At 35.0% G+C, this 22,529-nt stretch overlaps 1 protein-coding gene across 3 annotated transcripts in view; it reads left to right on the forward strand.

Moving 5' to 3' along the window:
- SLC13A1 (solute carrier family 13 member 1) overlaps positions 1–17,601 on the forward strand; it is a 208,408-nt gene extending 190,807 nt beyond the window's left edge. For all 3 annotated transcript variants that reach the window (XM_059933493.1, XM_059933492.1, XM_059933494.1), the window contains 7 exons: positions 2,248–2,346; positions 2,779–2,880; positions 5,998–6,104; positions 8,181–8,290; positions 13,623–13,784; positions 15,287–15,424; positions 17,175–17,601. In XM_059933493.1, coding sequence (XP_059789476.1) covers positions 2,248–2,346; positions 2,779–2,880; positions 5,998–6,104; positions 8,181–8,290; positions 13,623–13,784; positions 15,287–15,424; positions 17,175–17,312 — 856 coding nt within the window. In that variant the 3' untranslated portion in view covers positions 17,313–17,601. The remainder of the gene's footprint in view (positions 1–2,247; positions 2,347–2,778; positions 2,881–5,997; positions 6,105–8,180; positions 8,291–13,622; positions 13,785–15,286; positions 15,425–17,174) is intronic.
- Positions 17,602–22,529: the final 4,928 nt, after the last annotated feature.

Consider the following 22,529-nt stretch of genomic DNA (forward strand, 5'->3'; position numbering starts at 1 on the left):
TTTGTAGCAAAGCCAGTATGGCTTTTGACTTAACTATTGATTATCCCCAACCAAAGTGACAAAATACATAGCAGTCTACTGGGTAGAAAACAGTTTCTAAGGAGACTCATCTTTTTTTTTAACTCTACTTTTTAATTCTACAGATGGTTCTCAAGGCGGTCCATGGATCAGTTTCTTTTTTAATGGTAGGATTTATATTGTGACAAAGGGAAAAACTTCAAGACTGGCACTAGTCATAATTGAATTGAGGCTATAAAAATTAAGTATTACCTCATTGATCTTAAACACAACAACCAATCATGTTCACTGGGGGTTGTGTGTGCATGAGGGTGATTATGAATATGTAGGATGGATGACTTACGAATTGAGGAAACTCTGATCCTTCACAGGGAGTAACAGTCCAAACAAATCTGAGTAGCAGAGTTACAGAAAAATAAATAAATGAAATGTGTCTTTGTGTGATAGCTGCCTTCCCCAAAATATCAATGTTTACCCCAGCAATTTTACAGAAGAAAATGTCCCTGATTTCTTTTTTTAAAAAACTGCTTTATTGAGGTATGACTGACATACAAAGAGCTGTAGATATTAAATGTACACAAAACTTACTGTATTTGGAGATAAACATACACCCATGAAACCATCAATATCAATGCCATAAACTTATCCATCACTTCCAAAAGTTTCCTCCCACCTCCTTTGCTTTTTGGGTTTTTTTCATTTTTCCTTTTGTAGTAAAAGCCCTTCATATAACATCTACCCTCTTAGCAAATTTTTAAGTATATAATACAGTATTATTCTTCATAGGCTTTATTTTGTACAGAGATCTCCAGAACTTACTTATTTTGCATAACTGAAACTTTGTACCCTTTGGCCAACACCTGCCCATTTTCCCCTTACCCCAGCCCCTGGCAATCACCATTTTACTCTTTACTTCTATGTGTTTAACTGTTTTAGATTCCACATATAAGTGAGATCATGCAGTATTTGTTTTTCTGTGTCTGACTTATTTCATTCAGCATCATGTCTTCCAGGTCCATCCATATTGTGGCATGTATCAGTGCTTTATTGCTTTTTATAAGTAAATAATATTCCATTATATGTATATACCACCACTTTTTCTTTATCCGTTTGTCCATCCATGGACATTTGAGTTGTTTCCATATTTTGGCTGTTGTGAATGATGCTGCAATGGATATTTGAATGCAGATATCTCTTCAAGATCTAGATGTCAATGTCTTTAGATATATACCCGGAAGTCCTTTCTATACCAACATATAATCTAACTGAGCTACTCATATACATTCCAAGAGATAATCTGTAAGAATCTGGCCATTTTCCCATTTGTTTCTTCCACTGGAGGGATTTTTTTTTTTTTTTTAAATCAAGGTTTAGAGCAGCACTTCACAAAAAACTGTTCAAGGTTTTGAAGACCCTGGACTTCAGGATAGGAAAATTAGTCACAGGAGAAAGAGGTCACTAAATTAAGCAGCTAAAAGAAATAGAGACTGACAGTTACTATTAGAAGTAAATTGGAAAATTATCTGGTTGATGCTATTAGGACATAAGGAGTAAAGAAACTCAAAAAATAAAAATCTAATAGAATCGGTTTTAGTTCTGAGAATAGACCTAGTTTGAACTCTGTTCATCTTCAGTGTATGTGACTTCTGTGCCCTAGTGTATAACTGGAGTTTAGCATATTTTGTGAAAACTGATGGATCTAACAACCAACTATCTCATAAATTTGACAGAGGTACTGAGTTAATGAATCAACTATTTACTGTGTATGTCAGTGTTTAGAGATACTGGGCCAAAAAAAAAATCCATGATACTGCCCCTGCCCCCTAATAATTTGTTTCCTCACTAGTGAGATAAAACTTATACATGTGTGAAAATTAACAATCAAGATACTTAAGAAATATATTAAAATATATAACAATCAGGTATATAATGAAGTATTAACTTAGAGATGAGTGGTACATAGCAAAATTCCAGTGGTGCAAAAGGACTTGGAAGAGATCAGTGGATGATGTCATGGAAGATATGGAATGAAAGTTAAGCATTGAAAATTAAGCAAACCAGGAAAAAACAGAAAAAAAGGGGAGAAGAAATTCAAAGGAGACAGGGGTATAGGCAAAAAGCACAGCTTTTTGTTATCAGCAGGGAGATGTGTATTTTCTGACGCTTTGACACAAGTATCTTCTATAAAGGGAGAATTCTTTGCTTAACAGGCTTAATTATTCTTTTCAGCTTTAAGGAGATGGCACGGTGTGGCAAAACCGCAACAGCCAAACAAAAAGCTTGTGCTGAGGTTATTAAACAACAATACCAAAAACTTGGACCAATAAGGTAAGTTACATACACACACACACCACACACACACACACACACACACACACACACACGCAAGCAAACAAACACACAGAGAGATGCTGCTTATACTGCAAGTATTTGTTTAAAGGCAAATATGTGCATAATTGTCTTAGTGTATTTATTACACTTGATAAGGGCCCTGAATGTTCTAACCTTTGTGAATATAACTCAACATGATAAAATACATACCTTGTCTAACTAAAACTTACCAGGTGTTAGGACAAGAAGCTGAAAGGCCCACAGAGGAGTAAAGCCCCTTTCTAACTGCAAATTCCCTTAAATACTTGATACATCAGGTTTTTACAGTGCTTAGTGTTCTGCTAAGACTACTTCTGACAATAGTTCAGGGAGTTTCTACAAATGTCCTGACTGAGAAAAATAAATGAAAGGATTGGAATTTTCCCACAGGTATCAAGAAATTGTGACCTTAGTCCTCTTCATTGTAATGGCCCTGCTATGGTTCAGCCGAGATCCTGGGTTTATGCCTGGTTGGTCCGTGCTTTTTTCAGAGTAAGCATTACATGTTATGTTTGTCAACCCTTCCTGTTTTATATTATGCTTTTCTCCTAAGTGGTTCCTATAACTCTGAAAAACTGTATAAGATTTTTTTTTCCTCCTTTCCATCAAAAAGATTTTTTTAATTCTTATCTTTTCAGGAAAAAAAAAAAAGATAAGGAATGAAATCTAGGGTAAGGCAGCAAACAAGGTAACCAAACTACCCTGTAACTAAAGATAAGTCTCCTTCAGACAAGGCTATTTTCATCTTTACAAAATTAGAAATATGATTTGCAGGAAAGCTATGTTTTAAAATGGTCAGGAGTATAGACCTTGGAGCCACACTGCTTGGGTTCCATTCCTGGCTCTTCCACTTACTTTGGGCAAGTCACTTACCTCTCAGTTTCTCCATCTGTAAAATGGCGCTAATTAGAATAGTGCTGTGCTTCTCCCCACAGGAAGTGCAATATAAATGTTTATTATGTGAACTCAATGCCACTCAATGCTTCTTAGTAACCTGATATGAATTCATATTCTGTGATTTTTGCTGGCTTAATTTTTTTATTTCTATGGAGGGTTATTTATTTGGTTCATATTTTGTCTTTTCCTCTATTGATGTCCATTTTTGTATTAATTCACTATAAATCCATCCCTGCCCCTATTTTATAAATAAGGAATTCCTGAGTAAGCAATAAGACTGAGTTTACAAACTAATGTTAGAAGCTGGGTCAGAGTTAATTTTATCTCTCAGTGTCTAATATCCCAGCAGACATTGCTGAGTCATGTGAAGTGAGGGGGAAGATTGTAGCATAATTTTCTAAATTAAGGACCATCCTACATGTCAATATAAATACTTCGGTTTTGAGATTTACATTCCCAAATCTGTCTTTCACTGAAGTCCTCTGGATCCTAAATTCAGCAGATCTCTGATTTGAACTTCCTGTCTCACATCCCCCAGCAAAAATCCATGTAGTGGGGGTAGAAACCAAAAACATTTGAGTCAGATCTATTCTGCCCACATGGAATGAAGAAATTCTTGCATCAGAGCCTTCTGCTTATGTAGGCATTGCCAACATTTTTTTAAAGCTGCCAAGTCGGCGTCCCAATTCCTAGTGAGCACACAAGTGCAGCAATGCAGTGTGGTACATGTTTCAAAGGATCAGCTGCAGCTTTATAAACTTTTTATTTCCATTAGGACAAAAACGTTTCATCTCAAGAAGTCCAAACAAAAGGCAGTATCCAATCATTCAAAGCAAGCTATTCAAAGCAAACTATTGTTTAATAGTTTGATTCGAACTTTACAGTTTTGGAATTGGACCTAGACCAACAGAAAAAATAATTCTTCCTCCTTTTAAAAATCCCACTCCTATCATTCTAGAGAGGCAGAGTCTTCTCTAAACACCAGTATGTAAAAACCAAATGAAATCAGACAATGGGTAATAAAAACCAGGCAGAAATCCCAATAGGAAATTTAATATAATCAGCTTCTAATTTCTACTCCTTATGGGAGGAAAATGTAATTCAGGAGACGTTTTTTTTGTAGCAGGAAAACAAGGCGTACTTGCTTTGGGGAGGTGCTCATGTTATCTAGAATTCTGAGAGAAAACAATAAGAAAAGAAACAAAGCTTTGAAAGAGGAAGGGATTTGAAGATATACAGATGTATAAATTGCCAAAGCAAATAAAATTTGCATAAGCTTAATATTTTGTAATACTGAGACAACCTTAGTTCATTATAAACCAAAATAAAATAAACTAATAATAAATAAAATGATAGTAGTTTTAAAAGTCTTTTAAAAAGCAGTTATTTCTGTATTTATGGCTTGATTTTATTTAAAGTATATATTCTGTAGAATACATTTGTAATGTAGAGGTTTTAGGCATTTAGAGTTTCCAAAGCTAGAATGATAAATCTAGATTTATAGCTACCACCTCATGTTTTCATTCCATCTGTTTGAACCTGGAAGGAATTCAATATGTCTTTTCATATAAAGCAAAATCAGATTACATGATGCCTGACCTAATTTGGCAAAAATTCAACCAAAATTATAACTGAAATAAGGAACAATAAAATAATAAGTATGGGTTAAGTCTGCTGAATAAATTACACCAAGGCAGCTTTTTACTCCACGATGAAATAAAGAAAATCTGTATTTGGGGAAAACAGACTGCTTTATAAAATTGTCAGACTGAATAAAATAATGCATTTCCTTGATTATGTAAATTGTTCAAATAAATTACAGGAATAAAGAGTCTCTATACTATGTATGCATTGCTGAGTTACAAGGTAGCAAAATAATTTTTAGGGTGTACGTACTTCTTTTCAGACTACAAAGATTCACTAGTTAATATGCTAACTTTTAAACTGATTTCTAATTATTTATGCCTGTTTCATTCATATTTGGTCTCCAGGTACTTCTTAACTGTTGGGGCTTCTGGGAACCTGTTTAACTTGCTGGAATGGCCTGGTGATTCTGAGACCCCATCTGTTCCTGAATAACTCTTAATTTGTTCAGTGATCATTTATGAGTACCTCAAAGCCATTCTAATAATTAATATCCTTGATTGAGTTTCACAGGGTGCAAAGCATTAAATGGGTGATTTCATTTGTAAGATATGGCCAGGGCTTATAAACACAGAAGCAGATGTTATATCTTAGAAAAACAGATCAATTCCTTTTCACAATTTACAGAAGAGTTTTAAAGGACACTCAAAATATCCATGCCGTGCCACAATTCAATAGTAGTCTTTTATAAATCAGTTATACAGGATTTGGCCTATTGTTTCAACCTCAATGCTTTACCAATAAAATTAAAGAAATAATTCAAAGAAGTTATTTACCAGATCTGTCAGCTTTACCTAAAAGTGAACTCTTGGCCTAGTATATCAACATATGTATACATGGTTTTAAAAATAAGGAGATATATATGAAAACAATGGGAATGTGATCTGAGATTTTCAGTCCCACTAAGTTACATACTTATTTAGGAATTATAGATTTTAGAGCAGATTATCCAGAATAAATTAGCAATACCACCACTTCTACTTGTATGCTATCAGCGTAATCAGTTGGTGCTTAGTTCATACAAATTCTTGATGGCATTTTTTAATGCACACACGTGTCTTTTTTCAGGTATCCCGGTTTTGCTACAGATTCAACTGTTGCCTTACTTGTAGGACTCCTGTTCTTTCTTATCCCAGCTAAGAGATTGACCAAAACTATACCTACAGGAGAAACTGGTTGAGTATTATTTATAATTCTGAATGAATTTGACAGAAGGGCAAAAATACAAAATTCCCTTGGTTTCAGTTAACACGTAGAACAGAAGGAATGGACATGGACACAGCCCCCTGGCTTACATCTCCTGTTTATACACTGCAACCCCTACAGACGGCACACATCCTCTCCTTATACGAAGGATTATCTTACTTTGCAGAAGCTAGAAGTAGATTTCCTTATGCACCATGGTTATTTAGGATTCTGCTATGGGTGATACTATTTGGTCTGCCATGTACCCACTTCCCCGGTCATAATCGGAATTAATCTTACTATTGGCAAACGTAGGAAAAAGAACTTGGAAGGCATACTTCAAGATGGGCCCTTGGTAATAAATACTGAGGATCTAAAAAGGTGAGGAGTTTCAAGGGAAAGAGTATTTACAGCCTCATAAGTAGCCTTGGAGAAAATGCAAATCAAGCCCACACTTAGCCATAACCTAGTGTCACAGTTGAAACAAACCACATTCAGTGGGAGCATTCATTGTCTTTATAACACATGGACAACAAAGTGTGTGTGTTTATGTGCGTATACCCATCCTGTCCCCAACACACACACACTTCTTAAACACAGGATCCATCCATGCCTGTGCTTTATACTAGCACAGCATATTTTGGGTAGTCAGATTCATATGTTGTCAATATGGGAAAATGGTTTAAGATTGTTTGGAAATGGCCTAGCAGAGTTGTAGGTTTTTGTTGGTTTTTCATTCATCCTTTATTTATTTATTTATTTATTTTTTATTTATCTGCTGGGATGGAACTGGGAGTCATGCAGTTGGGTTGGGCCACCTGCCTCCTTGAGTCAGAATAGATAAATGACTAATGGGTCACATTTCCAGGACATGATATATGTAAACAGTATAGTGTAGAAATACATGCCTTTTGTTCTTCACTTGAGACTAGAATATCTCAAATGTGTTATAAGGAGGTGTTGTAACATAGAGCAATGATTCCTGTGAGACTCTGAGGACTCTGACCATTGCAATCAAAGCCCTAAGGCCTTGCAGTGGCAAGTGCTATGCTTGGCTTAACTCCTCTGGCTCCCACATCTGGGTGCCCTTCTCAGAAAGAGCCTTGCCCTACCCACCATCCTCTCCCTTCTCATTCTTCAGCTCCTCTTCTCCCTGATAAACTCATTCACACTAGGTTTTTAAATGCCAAATAAGACATAAAATGTTCAGTTTTAGATGAGAGGTACATTCAGAGATGTTTGCATTTTGACAGGATATATGGCTTTAATTCGAGCAGGAAATAGCAAAATTTCCATCAACAGTGAGGGTAGGTTTGGTTTAGGTTTGGGATAAGGAGACAGGAAGGGGACTTATTAGTAACCTTAAAACCTCACCATGTAGAAGCTTGCCTGTTACACACAAATGTTAAATAGGCATAATGTGTTCGTGGATGATGTTATTTCTAAGCAAATCAATGGAGCTATCAGGACCCAAATATCAAGAGAAATCCTTATGATTATTGCTTTATGAGCATTTTAAGGGTCTCATGAATAATACATAAATTTTAAAATCTGAACTTCGAATTATTTTAAACAGAAATTCTGGTGAATCTATCATGACCCTCCTCATGATTTGAAAAAACAATAAAATATTCAAATAGATATGAGTGAATAATAATTATAATGTTCCACTGATGCTGTTGAACCAATGGCGTATTACAGACATCTCACATAGCAAAGGACAGTACAGCCCAATGCACTTGTGACTCACAGTAGGCAAAGATGTTAGTGGAATGAATGAACAAATGAATGAATGAATAGTATTATATATGACAATGTTATTTATCTAAATTTATTCTATAATAAAATAGAAAGGATTTTTACAAGTTATGGATATTTTTCTTTTTTTATAATATAATGTTATACCTAGGCCAGATGGAAATTACTCAAAGTCCAGATCAAGTTTCCTATCTAAGAACAATACAAGAATATTAAACACTTCTTGTGAGATGGCTATTTAGGATAATAAGCAATGTCATATTGCCATATTTTAAGCAATGTGTAACTGTAGGACTTTTGTTTTTCAGTTGCTTCTGATTACTCTCCACTGATTACTTGGAAAGAATTCCAGTCATTCATGCCCTGGGATATAGCCATTCTTGTTGGTGGAGGGTTTGCCTTGGCAGATGGCTGTGAGGTAATACTCTGTGTCTAAGATAGTTAGCAATTAACTAGACTGTTCGAAAGAAGAACGCAAAGACAGTCAAGCTTTTGGTATGCTCGACTTCATCCTTTCATTGTAATGATGCAGATTTCAGTAGCCATGCAGTAACTGTACCACACAGATGAGGTAAGTTCAGAATTCAAGAATTTTTATAAGCATAAAACATCATTGTTTATGATGTCCCAGCATATCAAAAGAAAAAAAGAAAATTAGAATTCTTAATCCATGAAATAATATTAGAAGACCAGCTTAGTAAGAAAAATATCTTATATAAAAATCATATGTACATATTTTTTTTGTTTATACCTTCACCTTATTTCATGATGAATTTAAGTAGCTCTCAGATGTCTCTGCAGTATATCATGGTCCTAATGTTGCCAAAGAAGAATGAGAAACAATAGTACTTTATTACATTATTTATTACATATTAAATACATTAAAGGTACTTCATACATGCTTATTGAATGAAGTCCAGAAAGAATTTCACATAACCATGTTTAATATTGTATTATGTCTAATTGTAGGAAGAAACAAAATCACCATGAGAAATAAAGTTGGCTATTTCTTTGGCCTGTCATCTATGCAGTTGATATAAAGTAGAAGTCTGGGGAAGCCTTTGTCCCTTGAAATTGCCCTGGTCATTATAGGGTTGCTAGAAGAAAATTATCTTCTCCAAAAAGTCCATGGAAATCCTCTCCTCTTTAACTAATTATTTGGGACTTAGTAGCCTTCTGTGAAACACTCAAAACTCATGGACATTCCATTTCCTTATTCAGTCATCAAAGTAAAAACGATGGTGAGAGAGATATCATGTCAAGCCCTTCAGTTTCTGAAAAGTTATATTTTTATACTTTTCAAGACAAATAACTATCTGTTCTGTTCTATTCTTGACAATCTAAGGGAAGACTGGGTTTTACTTCTGACTTCATTGTCAATTCTTCTGTATGATATTTGGATACTGAGTTTTCAGCAATTTAGTAATAGGTGAAAGTCTTAGAAATTGTCTCAGTTCTGAGTGCCCCTTACAATGTCATTTTAGGTCTAGATTTGGCTTGCCTCATAGACTGTTCAAATGTAAATGATAGAAATAGAAGACAAATACACTTTTCTACTAGCTCAGTAGTAATGAGATCAGGTTTCTCAGAATAAATAACTTCTATTCCTATGTCTGCTAATTTGAATTGTGAGGAAATCAGAATCAGCAATTCTAGCATTGACGTGAATTTGTTCATCTCTCCTTCCCAGAATATCTGTCACTCAAAGTGGTTTTAAAAGCATTGGCCAGGGCTTCCCTGGTGGCGCAGTGGTTGAGAATCTGCCTGCCAATGCAGGGGACACGGGTTCGTGCCCTGGTCTGGGAAGATCCCACATGCCGCGGAGCGACTAGGCCCATGAGCCACAACTACTGAGCCTGCGCGTCTGGAGCGTGTGCTCCGCAACAAGAGAGCCACGACAGTGAGAGGCCCGCGCACCGCAATGAAGAGTGGCCACCACTTGCCGCAACTAGAGAAAGCCCTCGCACAGAAACAAAGACCCAACACAGCCAAAAATTAATTAATTAATTAATTAATTTAAAAAAAAAAAAAAAAAGCATTGGCCAGACCCTAGAATAGCAAAATCGAAGGAAATGAAAAGGTGTGGACTTAGTCTGATGCACTAGGCTCTCTCACTGGAAGAATGAGGGAAACCATGGAGGGACTCTGCTGTGAAAATCCTAGTACAAAGAATCAGGTTTCTGTGGGATACCCCAAATCACCCTATTTCTGAGTGGTCAGCTCGAAGCCATGAGATTCAAAAATATAGCTGTGGACAATTATTCCACTAGAAACTGGTTTTACAAAGATTTGGAGACAGTTACTTTTTAAAAATTTTGTTCCCAACTGTAATTAGTTTGGCAAATGCCTAGAACTAGATAACCCTTCTAGTCGGGAACTGTGAGATTGCAGCTCCTAAAGCATTCACCTCATTGCTATTTCCTCTCTCTTAAATGCCCCTTGATTTTGGTTCAACATGATTGAACTCTCACGAACTGATAGTCACCTTCAAAATCTTATCAGTGGACAACTCCTCCTCTCCCATTTTCACACATTCCTCAAAATTTTTCTATTAAGTTAAATATGGAGGACTTAACACTTTGACTCAGGTCTCCACTAAAATGGAAATAGCATAACAAAAAAGTATAAATCTCTAATGACAAAGAATAAATGACAGGAACAATAACATAACAAGAGATACTGATAAAATTTAGAAGATGGAAAGAAGATACATGAGGGGTCAATGACTTTGTACAGTAAAGAAGTAGAAAAAGATTCAATCTACGGCCTGCAAAAAAAAAAAAAAAAGAGCCAAAAAGAAACTAACATGCATCCACAAGATTCTGGAAGAGTTTAGGAATTGGAAGCAGCAGATTAACTGAAAGCTAGAGGAAAAACCAGCACTAAAAATGGAAGATTGTTTAAAAAGTGTGTAGGGAGGTGTAAGCCCTCCAGACACTCCCTCCAGTCCTGAACAGAGAGACAACTGCCCTCTCTCCTCCCTGGTAGAAAATTTAGATTTACTCTGTAAAAAATCGAATCATTGAGACACTGGCTTACAGTTCAGTCACCTATAGTAACGTCTTCCTCTCAACAATCTTCACTGAGACACAAAGAGCTTCCAATCGTGATTTTATCGCCTCCCTTTTAAACATAAATAGGTAGTCCAGGATCACCAGACAGTTGGGAAAGCCTCTGATACAACAACCAGTAACACAAAATAAGCAAAAAGAAAAAGAATACCAAAAGGACAAGGAAAATGTATAAAGTAAAAGAAAACTTTCAGAATTTTTCATTGATGCTTCAAAGAGATATCAGAAACATTAAAGTCACGAAAGTAAAACAATGTAATTTTTTTTTTTTTTGGAAAAATTCTGTGAACATAGGCTATTTTATTTCCACAGGGGATGCATTGGAAACTTTTTTTTAATTTAATTTAATTTAATTTTTTTATACAGAGGGTTCTTATTAGTTATCTATTTTATGCATATTGGTGTATATATGTCAATCCCAATCTCCCAATTCATCCCACCACCACCACCCCCCCACCAGAATGTAATTTTTTTTTTTAATGGACTAGACAGAAAATAAGAAAGAGCCACTGAAAATAAGAAATAGAATAACAGGAATTTTTAAATTCAGTAGCAGGGTTAGAAATTGAAGTTTGAACTTATCCCAGAAAATAGAACAGAAAGATGAAGAGAAAATAATATTATTAAAAAACAATAAGAAAATTAGAGTATCAGTCCAACACCTGATCAATAATAGCTTCAGAAAGAGAAGGGGAAAAAAAGAAGAAAGAAAATAGAAATAGAAGGCCATTTCCCAAAAATAACATAAGAAATTTCATAGAACCGAGGACTTAGAGATTCTGGACAGAGAGAACTACTGAGAACCCAGTACCAAACCACCTCATGTAGGATTTTGATATGATCCCAGTGGCTTCCAGAGACGAGGGACAATATGTGGTGTAATCTTTTCCAGCTGTATCTAATCAGATGTAGATAAAATCCATTCTTAAAATATATTTAAAGATGAATTTGATTTAAATGGTAAATAGCCTTTTTCCATCTAAAAAACAAAACCCAGGGAATTCCCTGGTGGTCCAGTGGTTGGGACTCTGCGCTTCCACTGCAGGGGGCATGCGTTCCATCCCTGGTCAGGGAACTAAGATCCCACATGCCTCGCGGTGTGGCCAAAAAAATAAATAAATAAAAATAAAATAATAAAAAATAAAAACCCAAAACAAACAAAAACGTAAGTCAGAACTGCAAATAATATACATAATATCTGGCTATCACATCTGGCAATGTTTTTGTCAACTTCTGATCTGAGGGTAGTCTGCTTGTAATTAGAGCATTTCTGATGTCCATCCTACTTTGTCATGAGCATACAGATTCACACATGCAGCAGCTCACTGAAATCTCACAAATGGAGGATTTTCCCTTCCATTTGTGGGAGAAAAATAGAATAATATACCTATTAATTTGACTGTGGCTGATTTTTCTGTATTATGTACAATGAATCCAAGATCTGAACATTATCCGGCTTCTAAAGAACCCAACTGGAATCCACAGGAAGTGGAGCAATAATTATCTGGAGTGGTAATTTTTTCAAGTCTAGAATTCTACAAAAGCTAAACTATCAAAGCAATGTGAAAAGAAAAGAAAGAGGTTTTCAGACATGCAGAGACTAAAAAAGTTTACTTCCCATGCACCAATTAACAGGAAGCTACAGAAGATGTGGTCCTGTGGCCCACCAACACAAAGAAGTTAAGAAGAAAGGATTCCCACATCAGAGAGAGGTGAAGAGAATCCATAGTATGCTAGTGAAGAGAAGTCTCTTTCTAACAGTAAAGTAGATCTAAAGAGCAACTAGTCCCAATGGAGCAGGAGAAGGGAATACTACAAAATTGACACCTCCATTAGGGAAAATGAAAAAGAACAATTAACTGAAATTTTTATCTACTTGTGAGGAGTTTTCCATTTTTACTGGAGAGTGTACTGGAGAATTAGTGATAGATACTTAGAAAACTAAGCAAACAAAAGAATAGGGAAATTATTTCCTGGAAAAACGAATAAACAAAAAGTAAAACAAAAAAGTGAAAGCAATCACAGTACACTAAGTGGCTCAGTTGTGAACGATATCCATATAATCATAATGGCAAACTTCAAATATTGATTTAACCAAAAATGTTGATATATGAGTGTAAGGGAATGGGGGGTGGGGACAGGGAATATATGTATGGTGGAAGGTGTTAGAAAGCTGAATTCTCATGCACGTATTAGGAAATCAGTAAATAATGTCTACATTTGAAAATTTAGAAAGACGAAAAAGTAGAATTTTGTAAAATAGCTATCAACACAAAAACATGGTTATAAATAGCTAATATAGATGAAAGTTGTTGCCTCTGGGGAACACAAATGTGGACAGAGGTAGACCAGAAAGGCTGCTCTTTTCTTAAAGCCCTCTAGTACTACATGGCTTGTTATACCCACATATATTAATTAGATATAATTAAAATTTAATTGAAAAGATGTAGGAAGACAATTCAAACTTCCTAAAGCATGTTGGTATATTAAAATGAGAATAATTGAGAACTTTTCCATGTCAAACCCACCTAGATCTAACAAACCACAGAAAAACATGAAAGATTAAAATTATACTTTAGAAACTAAGTTCTTAGATCAAATAATGCTTTTTAATATATTTAAATGTCTGATTAAATGACTTATTAATGAATACTAAATATCGCAAATTTGTTCTTTTAGGAGTCAGGACTATCTAAATGGATAGGAAATAAATTATCTCCTCTAGGTTCATTACCAGTCTGGCTAATAATTCTGATATCTTCTTTGCTCGTCACATCTTTAACAGAGGTAGCCAGCAATCCAGCTACCATTACCCTCCTTCTTCCAATACTGTCTCCATTGGTGAGTATCTCATTTATCCTATTTACACTATTCATTGAAAGAATAGCGTTCTACTTTGTGTGTTCTCATATTGCAGTGTGGAATCATTTGGGTCCTAAATGGTCCCCCTGTACGTAACTTACAGAGTGGTCCTTATTTGCATTCATGCTTTCTTAGGCGACCTCAACTCAGGAGAACTATTTTCTTCCATGTTCAAGCAGCATGATCTTAAGTGAACCCTCTACCTTCTTTCTGCCCATATTTTTCATTTGCAGATAAACGGGAGGGTCAGCCCAGATCCTTTCCAGCTCTAGAAGACTTTGGGATTCAGTGCTTCCTGGCAACTTTAGTATTTAGATCTCTAACACTGATACTTCTCCCTCCAGAAGATGTCTTGAATTTTTGAGAAGTGCTTCATATAAGTAATTTTCAAGGGAATAAAAAGCTATGTTTACACTTCAGGCTTCAAGCTTAAATGTCTTAGATGCAGTTCTCTACAGCCCAGGGAAGAATTTAAAAAGATAAGTAAGAAGCAGATTTGCAAGGAGAGAGAGGGAAAGACTGTCTCTCTTCCTCTCCACCACTAGCTGGCAATTACAAGAAACAGCTTCAAGTAAAATGTTTTTCTTATTGGGACAGATGAGTTTGGTGAAAGGAAAGCACTTTGGATGAAGAAGGATTGCCCTTCTGGAATTGTTCTGCTACCAGCTCAAGGGGCAGATGTTGGCATTCTTGAGCTGCTTCAAATTAGAAAAGAAATGCAGGCAGGTTATGTTGGTAAAATACAATTTTGGGTTTTTTCTGGTTTTTATTTCTCAACATGGAGCAGTTAAAAAATCATGTGATAAATTAAGAATAGTAGTAACTCTTCTGTGATGATCCCTAAGAAAATTTTAAATTATATATGTCACAGAGGTAGTAAAGTTAATGGAATGATGAGAAGCTTTGGAGCCAGAGGGATCTGAGACCTATGTAAGCTCTACTGCTTGCCAGCTATGTGTTTGGATCAGTTACTTTAACCTTTATGGACCTCAGTTTCTTCATCTGCTATTTGGGGCTACAGTTATGATCTTTTAAGGTTGTAGTGAAATTTAAATTATATATATAAATATACAAAGTTATTATGTTATAAATTATATATATGTTAAATTTTACATATATATTATATATATTATATATATAACATATATAACATATATATATACACACTTAGCACAGTACTTAGCACTAGATCAGTAATAAGCAGCTGCTGTTTTAATTTTGTTTCTGGAATAAATGATACTTTATTTTCTAAATGAACTGAGCTATAATGCTTAAATGGACGCCAATCACCATATAAACAATGATAAGAGGAAGATACGTTTTCTAAAAAGTATTCTTCCAGTTATAACTGCATTTATGTATATATAATTTTATGTCTTTATATTTCAATCTGCTTCTGGGAAAGTTTATTATAATAATTTTGCTCATTTTGATGCCTATCTCAAAATTTTACTTAGACTCCTTTTTATCTTTTCCAACAGGCTGAAGCCATTCAAGTCAACCCTCTTTATATTTTGTTACCTTCTACTCTGTGTACTTCATTTGCATTCCTCCTACCAGTAGCAAATCCACCCAATGCTATTGTTTTTTCATATGGCCATCTAAAAGTTACTGACATGGTAAGTGAGCTGAAAGAATGCTATCAGGACCAATAGACATTATTTTGTGATATCTTGGGTTGTCTATCCTTTTATACACTAGTCAACTGCTAGGAAATGCATAGCCTGAGTACTACTTCTGAAGGTGAGCGCATGACTGGCCATAGAATTGTTTTTAAGAGTGATACTGGCCATAGAATTGTTTTTAAGCATGATAACCAGAAGCAAACATGCCATTAATATTTACAGTCACAAATACAGAGATACTGAATGCATCAGTAACATGCTGGCAGAGGAAGAGAGCAAAGAATATGCTCAACACAATGGCTTAAGCTTACACGTCAACATCAGGACCCAACCTGACCTAGGCAAAAGGAGGAAAGAGGGTTAATGAAATTCAGCAATCAAGCACTGTGGTTTACTATCATGAATATTTACAGAACCGACATTTGCTCTGAATAAGATGTTGGGCTCAGTGCTTGACTGATGAAAAGTCATCTTTCTTGTTCTGATTCTAACAGTGGCACCTGAAATAAAACGAAATGAAATGAAGTGAAATGAAATGAAATTAGCACAAGCAAGTAATAATAGAAAATTTAAGTGACAAAACGTGCACATTTTGCCAATTACAAAAGGAGTGGTAGAGAAGGACTAGCTTGAGAATATCCTGCTCTTCTCTCAATCTTGATCACCAGCTTCCGAAACAAACCAAGCAAGACTATAACTAAAGGCAATTCAGTGAGTTTGCTGTGCAAATGTAGTTCCAAGTTAAGCCCCAGGTTCTTTTCTTCCAGACAGATTGCTGTCCCTAAACCCCTGTAATGTAAAAATTCTATAAATGCCTCCATGCAGAAGTCGTATAATCTCCTTTGGGTAAAGAAAATGAGCATAATATACAATATAAACAGTGTGCTAGGTATGTGAATGTTAAAAAAAAAACAGGATTCTAAAATAAATGAGAGGCTTGCATGGACAGAACAGGAGGCCTCTATAATGTTTATTTTGCCTTGGGGCTCCATGTTTTAATACAGATAATGCAGAGATAAGCAAGCTTTCTCTGTAAAGAGCCAGAGAGTAAATATTTGAGACTCTGTGGGCTATATGGTCTCTGTCACAACTACTGAATCATGAAAGCAGCCAACAACAACATGTAAACAAATGGGCAGAATTGTGGTCCCGCAAAACTTTCTTTACAAAAACAGTTTATGAGCAGTAGTTTGCCAACCTCTGTCTTAATAGCTAGAAAGCAATTTGAGATTGTTTAATGCCACCAGAATAATGACATCAGAACTAGAAAAATGGGAGGTCTAAGAAAGATGAATAGAAGAGGTATTAAGTCTCAATAAGAGAATACTGAAGGCTAAACTAGAAATAATATGGAGTGAATATGAAGGATTCAGTTTTCATATAGTGACCTGAACCTTATTTTCACTGAAATACAAAACCGCAAAACTCAAATCCTGATTTGACATGAAATGGCAGATTTTTAAAGGGATTTTTCTCTAATCAGAATGACTTCAGTATATTCTAAGAGGAACCTCTCTGAGACTCTCCACCTAAATGGCATTTAGTTGGGAATAGATTCTTTTTTGACATGAATGGAAGGACCCCTTGTCTTATGAAACCAATCATTGATACTAATCATTTAGGATGCATGTAAATCTGACATGTCTTCTTCAACAGTATTCCAATTCTCCCATAGGTTGTTTTTGGGTTTTTTTGTTTGTTTGTTTGTTTTTGAGACTGACATTCATGCTCTTTCGTATTCAAGGTTAAAGCTGGACTTGGCGTTAATATTGTGGGTGTTGCTGTGGTGATGCTTGGCATGTTTACCTGGATTGTACCCATGTTTGACCTCCACACTTACCCTTCCTGGGCTCCTGCAGTTAGTAATGAGACCATACCATGACAAGCATGAATGCTCCGACTATCCTGTGGTGGGTTTTGGGAACCACTAAGAACTCACTACAAAATTTGGCTCCAGAAAACTGATGACACTTAAATTAGTCCTGGAGTAGCTGCTGTAAAACACCCCAAACCTGCTTTGAGATGCAACCAAGACCATCTATGTGCCTTCATGAAGAAGCCCTCAGCTGAGATTTTGCTCATGGACCATATGCATCCTGCTTCATCATAAGAATAATTTATAACTTGACCTTCAAGAGATTAGGTCATTTGCTTCATCTTAACACTTTGGGTTCAGTGTAACATTTCAAATGTCAATTTGTTATTTCAGAAACTTTCCATGAAGGTAGAAATAGAAAATAAAATATACAAGTTAATTAGCTACTTGTATAAATCATTTGTGTAGTGTTGTCCAAGGGAATTTTCTGAAAAATCAAAGCTGTGGTCATCTGGTGGTGCAAAAGAAAAGTTTAATCTAAATAAAATATACATTCCCTCATTTAAAAAATATTCCAATCAGATTACTCTTGAAATATCCATATAGTATAAAAATTGAAAGTAGTAGTTGCAAAATTATAGCTGAATCCACTAAACAACAGAAAATAGATAAGGATTAATTTCTATTTGACCCTATGGTTAAAGTATTGATAATATAATTCATACTTTTATGATCTCGGTGCACTAAGAAATGCACTTTGTAGAGCTATGGATAAGGCTTGCTATGACTTGCACTATTAGCACAGTATAGTTAGGAAAGAAAGCTAAACAGTATAAAATTATTAACACATTTGTGGATTTTTATAACAGTTTTGCTTAAATGTTTATTTTATTTCAGAACTACATAATATATAAAAACAAGAAATTCCAAAACTTAAATGAATTATCACTGTGTATGCAGATACAGAAAAAAGTCATGTAACTCCACTGCATCAACACTGAAATGGAATACCAGAGGGAAAATAAAGAATAAAAAATTGAAACTGTTGATATATATGCAAAAGAAAAAAATAAATTATTTATGTGCAAACCAAAAAGAAAAAAGAACTGAACATTCAAACAAAAGTAGGAAGAAAATAGTCTCCTAGCATTCAGCATGTTAAACTGTAAGGTCTACTGGCATTCCAAAATTAGACTAAAGGGAAAAAATTGACAAAGACAAAAAAATGTGTACAGTTAGGAAAATATGGAGAAGTTAGAGCAATTCTCATGCTAAAAATAAAATGGAAGACAAGGTTAAAAAACCCCTTTAATAGCTTTAATTTTCATAGAGCTCATCAGACCTGGTTTGGTTTTTTTGTGCAAATGACATTATTTATAAAGTTATTCTTGAAAATTAAATATGGTAAAGAGGGTTTTTTAAAGTTATACATTTCTTTAAAAAATTATATATAATAGATAGCCCATGTTTATTATTTGTCTGTTTATTAATTACTCAATGCAAAATTAACCACTTTTTCATGAAAAAAAATGTGTCTATTTAAGCCTGACAATATAATATTGCTGCTTTGTGTATATCATCTATGTTCACCCTATTCACTTGTTCCCTTCCCTATCATGTTACACATTTATTTATGATCCATAGTATTTATTACATTTCTGCTTTTTTCTAGTCATTCAATTTATCAGTGCTGAATTATATGATGAATATATTTTCATTATGAAAAAATGAAATGACTTTTCAAATTATAATGAGTAAGTTTTGCTCTCAAGAAAATAATATAAACATTTCAGCTTGAATCATTTTAACAGAATTACTTCCAACAGCTGCCAGCTGAGTGCAGGAAAAATGATACTTTGTTAAAATTTGTTTAAGTGAGCCATATGGTTCTCTTGTTACATCTTGATGTTTAGTTGATGTATCAAAAATGACTTAACTCATCCATTTCACATTTGTCCCATTTACATCAAAGTTCTCAAGCTCTTTTAGTTTGAGGGGTGCACTGCTGTCTTTGAAAGTTTCCAAAAGACAGCCTAAACAGATGATCAGACAAATCTTTGTCTTCCCACTCTAGGGTAGACAGTGTTTTTGTTCTTATATTGAGCCTTACTTAGAAGTTAACTAGAAGGCTTTGTCACTTTAAATCCCTGTATCTTGCTTAGGGTTGGATCTTGTCTAGATAATAGGAGCAATTTCACTAAGTGCCTATTTACTGTCTGTTCCTTGCAAGTGCTTAGAGGGCTCCGCAGCATATGTGTATCCTTCACTCACCACAACTGCCACTGAACACGTCAGCACCTCTAGAATTCAGATTTCCTTCCTTGCAAATGTGTGCACTGTTTTCACCCTACCTGGTCTCCAAGGCTTTGCTCTCTCCTTTTTCAGCCTGGGAGGTGGGAAGGTACACTTTTAGCCAGTATTACTAACTAAATTTATTAGCAAAATTTGATAAAACAATATCGTGACACATTAATTGTGTCTGGACATGTGTACTACATATTATTATATGTCAAAGTTTATTATTAGATATTTTATTATATCTTTGCCATGGCTAAATGTTTGATAAGAATCTTTGTGATGATACTTTTGTTCCAAAGTTTTCTTGGTTTAGTTATTGAATGATTATTATCTTTACTTGTGTGTGGATTTTTCCCAATTAAATATTTTTATTTTCAGGAGGGAGAGGACTGTACTAGCAATGAAACAGTAAACCCAAACAAACGTTCAGTTTTATTACTGTAATGTAATATAAAAATAAAAATAGTTTAAATTGTTACCCCAGGGCAGCATCAGCCATGTTATTCCCAAACGAAGTATTTTAGTCAAAATAACAATATACTAGGTAAGTTTTGGGAATGCACTGGGAATGTCCCAAGTGCAGAGTAAGATCAGATTAGTCCAGGAGTAAATAGTAAAAACAGCACATAAATAAAGTAAAAATTAAAAGGTTTTCCAAATATGAGGACCCTCATTTGTTTAGGAACAAAAAGATGTGGGGTTTGAAAAAAGAAATAAAAGGGCTTTTCTTAATGACAGTATGGTGGTATAGACATTGGAGATGTCTAGAGGTGGGGGAGATCTTCTTAAGGCCAAATAATAATAAATATTGTATAACATACATTACCATGTAGGCAAAAAAAAAAAAAAAAAAAAAATGGAAGTCCTTAAGAAGAGAAATATATAGAAGGACCAGCAAATGTCCAGAGACTTAAGCAAGGACTGAAGATAGAAACTGCTAGTCCCCAGAGATACTGAAATTTTCTTTTAATAAGTACACAGGGTATGAAGGATGGGAGACCAAGCTAGGACCCAAGCAAGTTAGAGGTTGAATGGAAAATTACATAGAGTTAGGATCTCCAAGGGCTATACTCTCAGTGAAAATGAGGAAAAAAAAAAAAAAACCCACCTTGTGGAGGGAAACATTGAGGGAATTTTCATGTTTTGGCCTATGCACTTGGTGGAGGGATAAAATCTCCTTTGAAAATTCATAACCATGCAGGTTAGGGGCCAAAAGTCTCAATATCAATGTGTGTAGGGACCTAAATCTGAAACGTAATTTTAAAACAGTCCTAGGCTGAGAATATCCCCAACTACCTGGCCAAAAAAAAGGAACACTTTCTTCAAGTTGGGGCTCAAAGAATTTCTAAGATTATAATCAAAACCCATAAATTCTGCCAAGACATAAAGCATTTTGTGCAAGAGACAACATAAACAGAAGAAATAGAATCCAAAGTGCAAAGACAACAGATACTCTAATTATTAAATAAAGAATATAAAGTGAAGACTCATAATGTTAGAAAATATAAAAGAGGGTCTTGGAAATACATAATAAGTATGGCAGGCAGAATTCTAAAAATGTCCTCCTAAGATTTCTGTCTCCTAATTATTCAAACACTAATCTAGATACTACTATGAAGGGATTTTGCAGATGTAGTTAAGATTATTAATCAGATGACCTTAAAATAGGGAGATTATCCTGGATTATTCAGGTGGAACCAATGTGATTATATGAGCTCTTAAAAGCAGAAGAGAAAGGCAGAAGAGTCAGGTGGGTGAGATCAGACAGAATGGGAAGTCAGAGAGATTTGAAACATGAGAACTGGACCCCCCAGTGTTGCTGGGTTTGATGATGAAAAGGGTCACAAGCCAGAGAATGCAGGCAGCCTTTAGAAACTGAGAATGACCCTGGTTGAAACCCAGCAAGGAAACAGAGGCCTCAGTCCTACAGCTGCATGGAACTGAATTCAGCCAACAACATGATAAGCCTAGAAACAGACTGTCCTCAACGCAACTCTGCAGACACCTTGATTTTAGTCCACTGAGACTTGTATTGGACAAATCTGCTAATCTACAGAGCTTTGAGATAATAATAAGTATTGTGGTAGTTTGTTATGGCAACAATAGAAAACAAATACAGTGAGGAACTAGACACCCTGAAAAGTGACTAGAAAGATATGAAAAGGATAGGGAGGGTGGGAGGGAGATGCAAGAGGGAGGAGATATGGGGATATATGTATATGTATAGCTGATTCACTTTGTTATAAAGCAGAAACTAACACACCATTGTAAAGCAATTATACTCTAATAAAGATGTTTAAAAAAAGTATGAAAAGGTGTCAAATAGAAATTTTAAGTAGAAAAAGTATAATGATTTAAATTAAAAACTTAATGAATAGGTTAAATAGTACTATACAAACTGGAAAAGAAAGTGTGTGAACTTGAAGACACATTTAAAAAATTATTTAGAATACAACACAGAGATAGACAGAACTCTGAAGGGGAAGTTAAGAAAAATGCAAGCTAGAATGAGAAATGTGTCATATATTTAATCAGAATTCCAAGAGTATATAGTAAAAAGAATGAGGGAGACACAATCATTGAAGATACAATGGGTAACAATTTTCCAGTATTAGTGAAAAAAAACAATCAAGATTTTCAGGAAGCATAATGAATCCAAAGCAGGATTTTTAAAAGGGAAATTTGCCCTCACCTACATGAGAGTGAAATAGTAGAACATTCAAAAGAAAGAAAAGGTAATAAAGAGAGAGAGAGAAGAAAGACTACATACAAGGAACTATAATTAGACTAAGGCTACCTTCTCAAGAACAATTGGAAACAGTGAAGAATCTCCAAGTGCTAAAACAAAGAGCTATCAACCTAAAATTGTACATCTAGAAAGTCTATGTTTCAAGAATGAAAGAAAACTAAGGAGTTTTCAAACCAATAAAAACTAAGAGAGTTTACCAATAACCGAAGCTCATAAAGGTACGTCTAACGTATGTA

The sequence above is a fragment of the Balaenoptera ricei genome, chromosome 9 (assembly GCF_028023285.1).
Source record: "Balaenoptera ricei isolate mBalRic1 chromosome 9, mBalRic1.hap2, whole genome shotgun sequence".
In the NCBI taxonomy this organism is placed as follows: domain Eukaryota; kingdom Metazoa; phylum Chordata; class Mammalia; order Artiodactyla; family Balaenopteridae; genus Balaenoptera; species Balaenoptera ricei.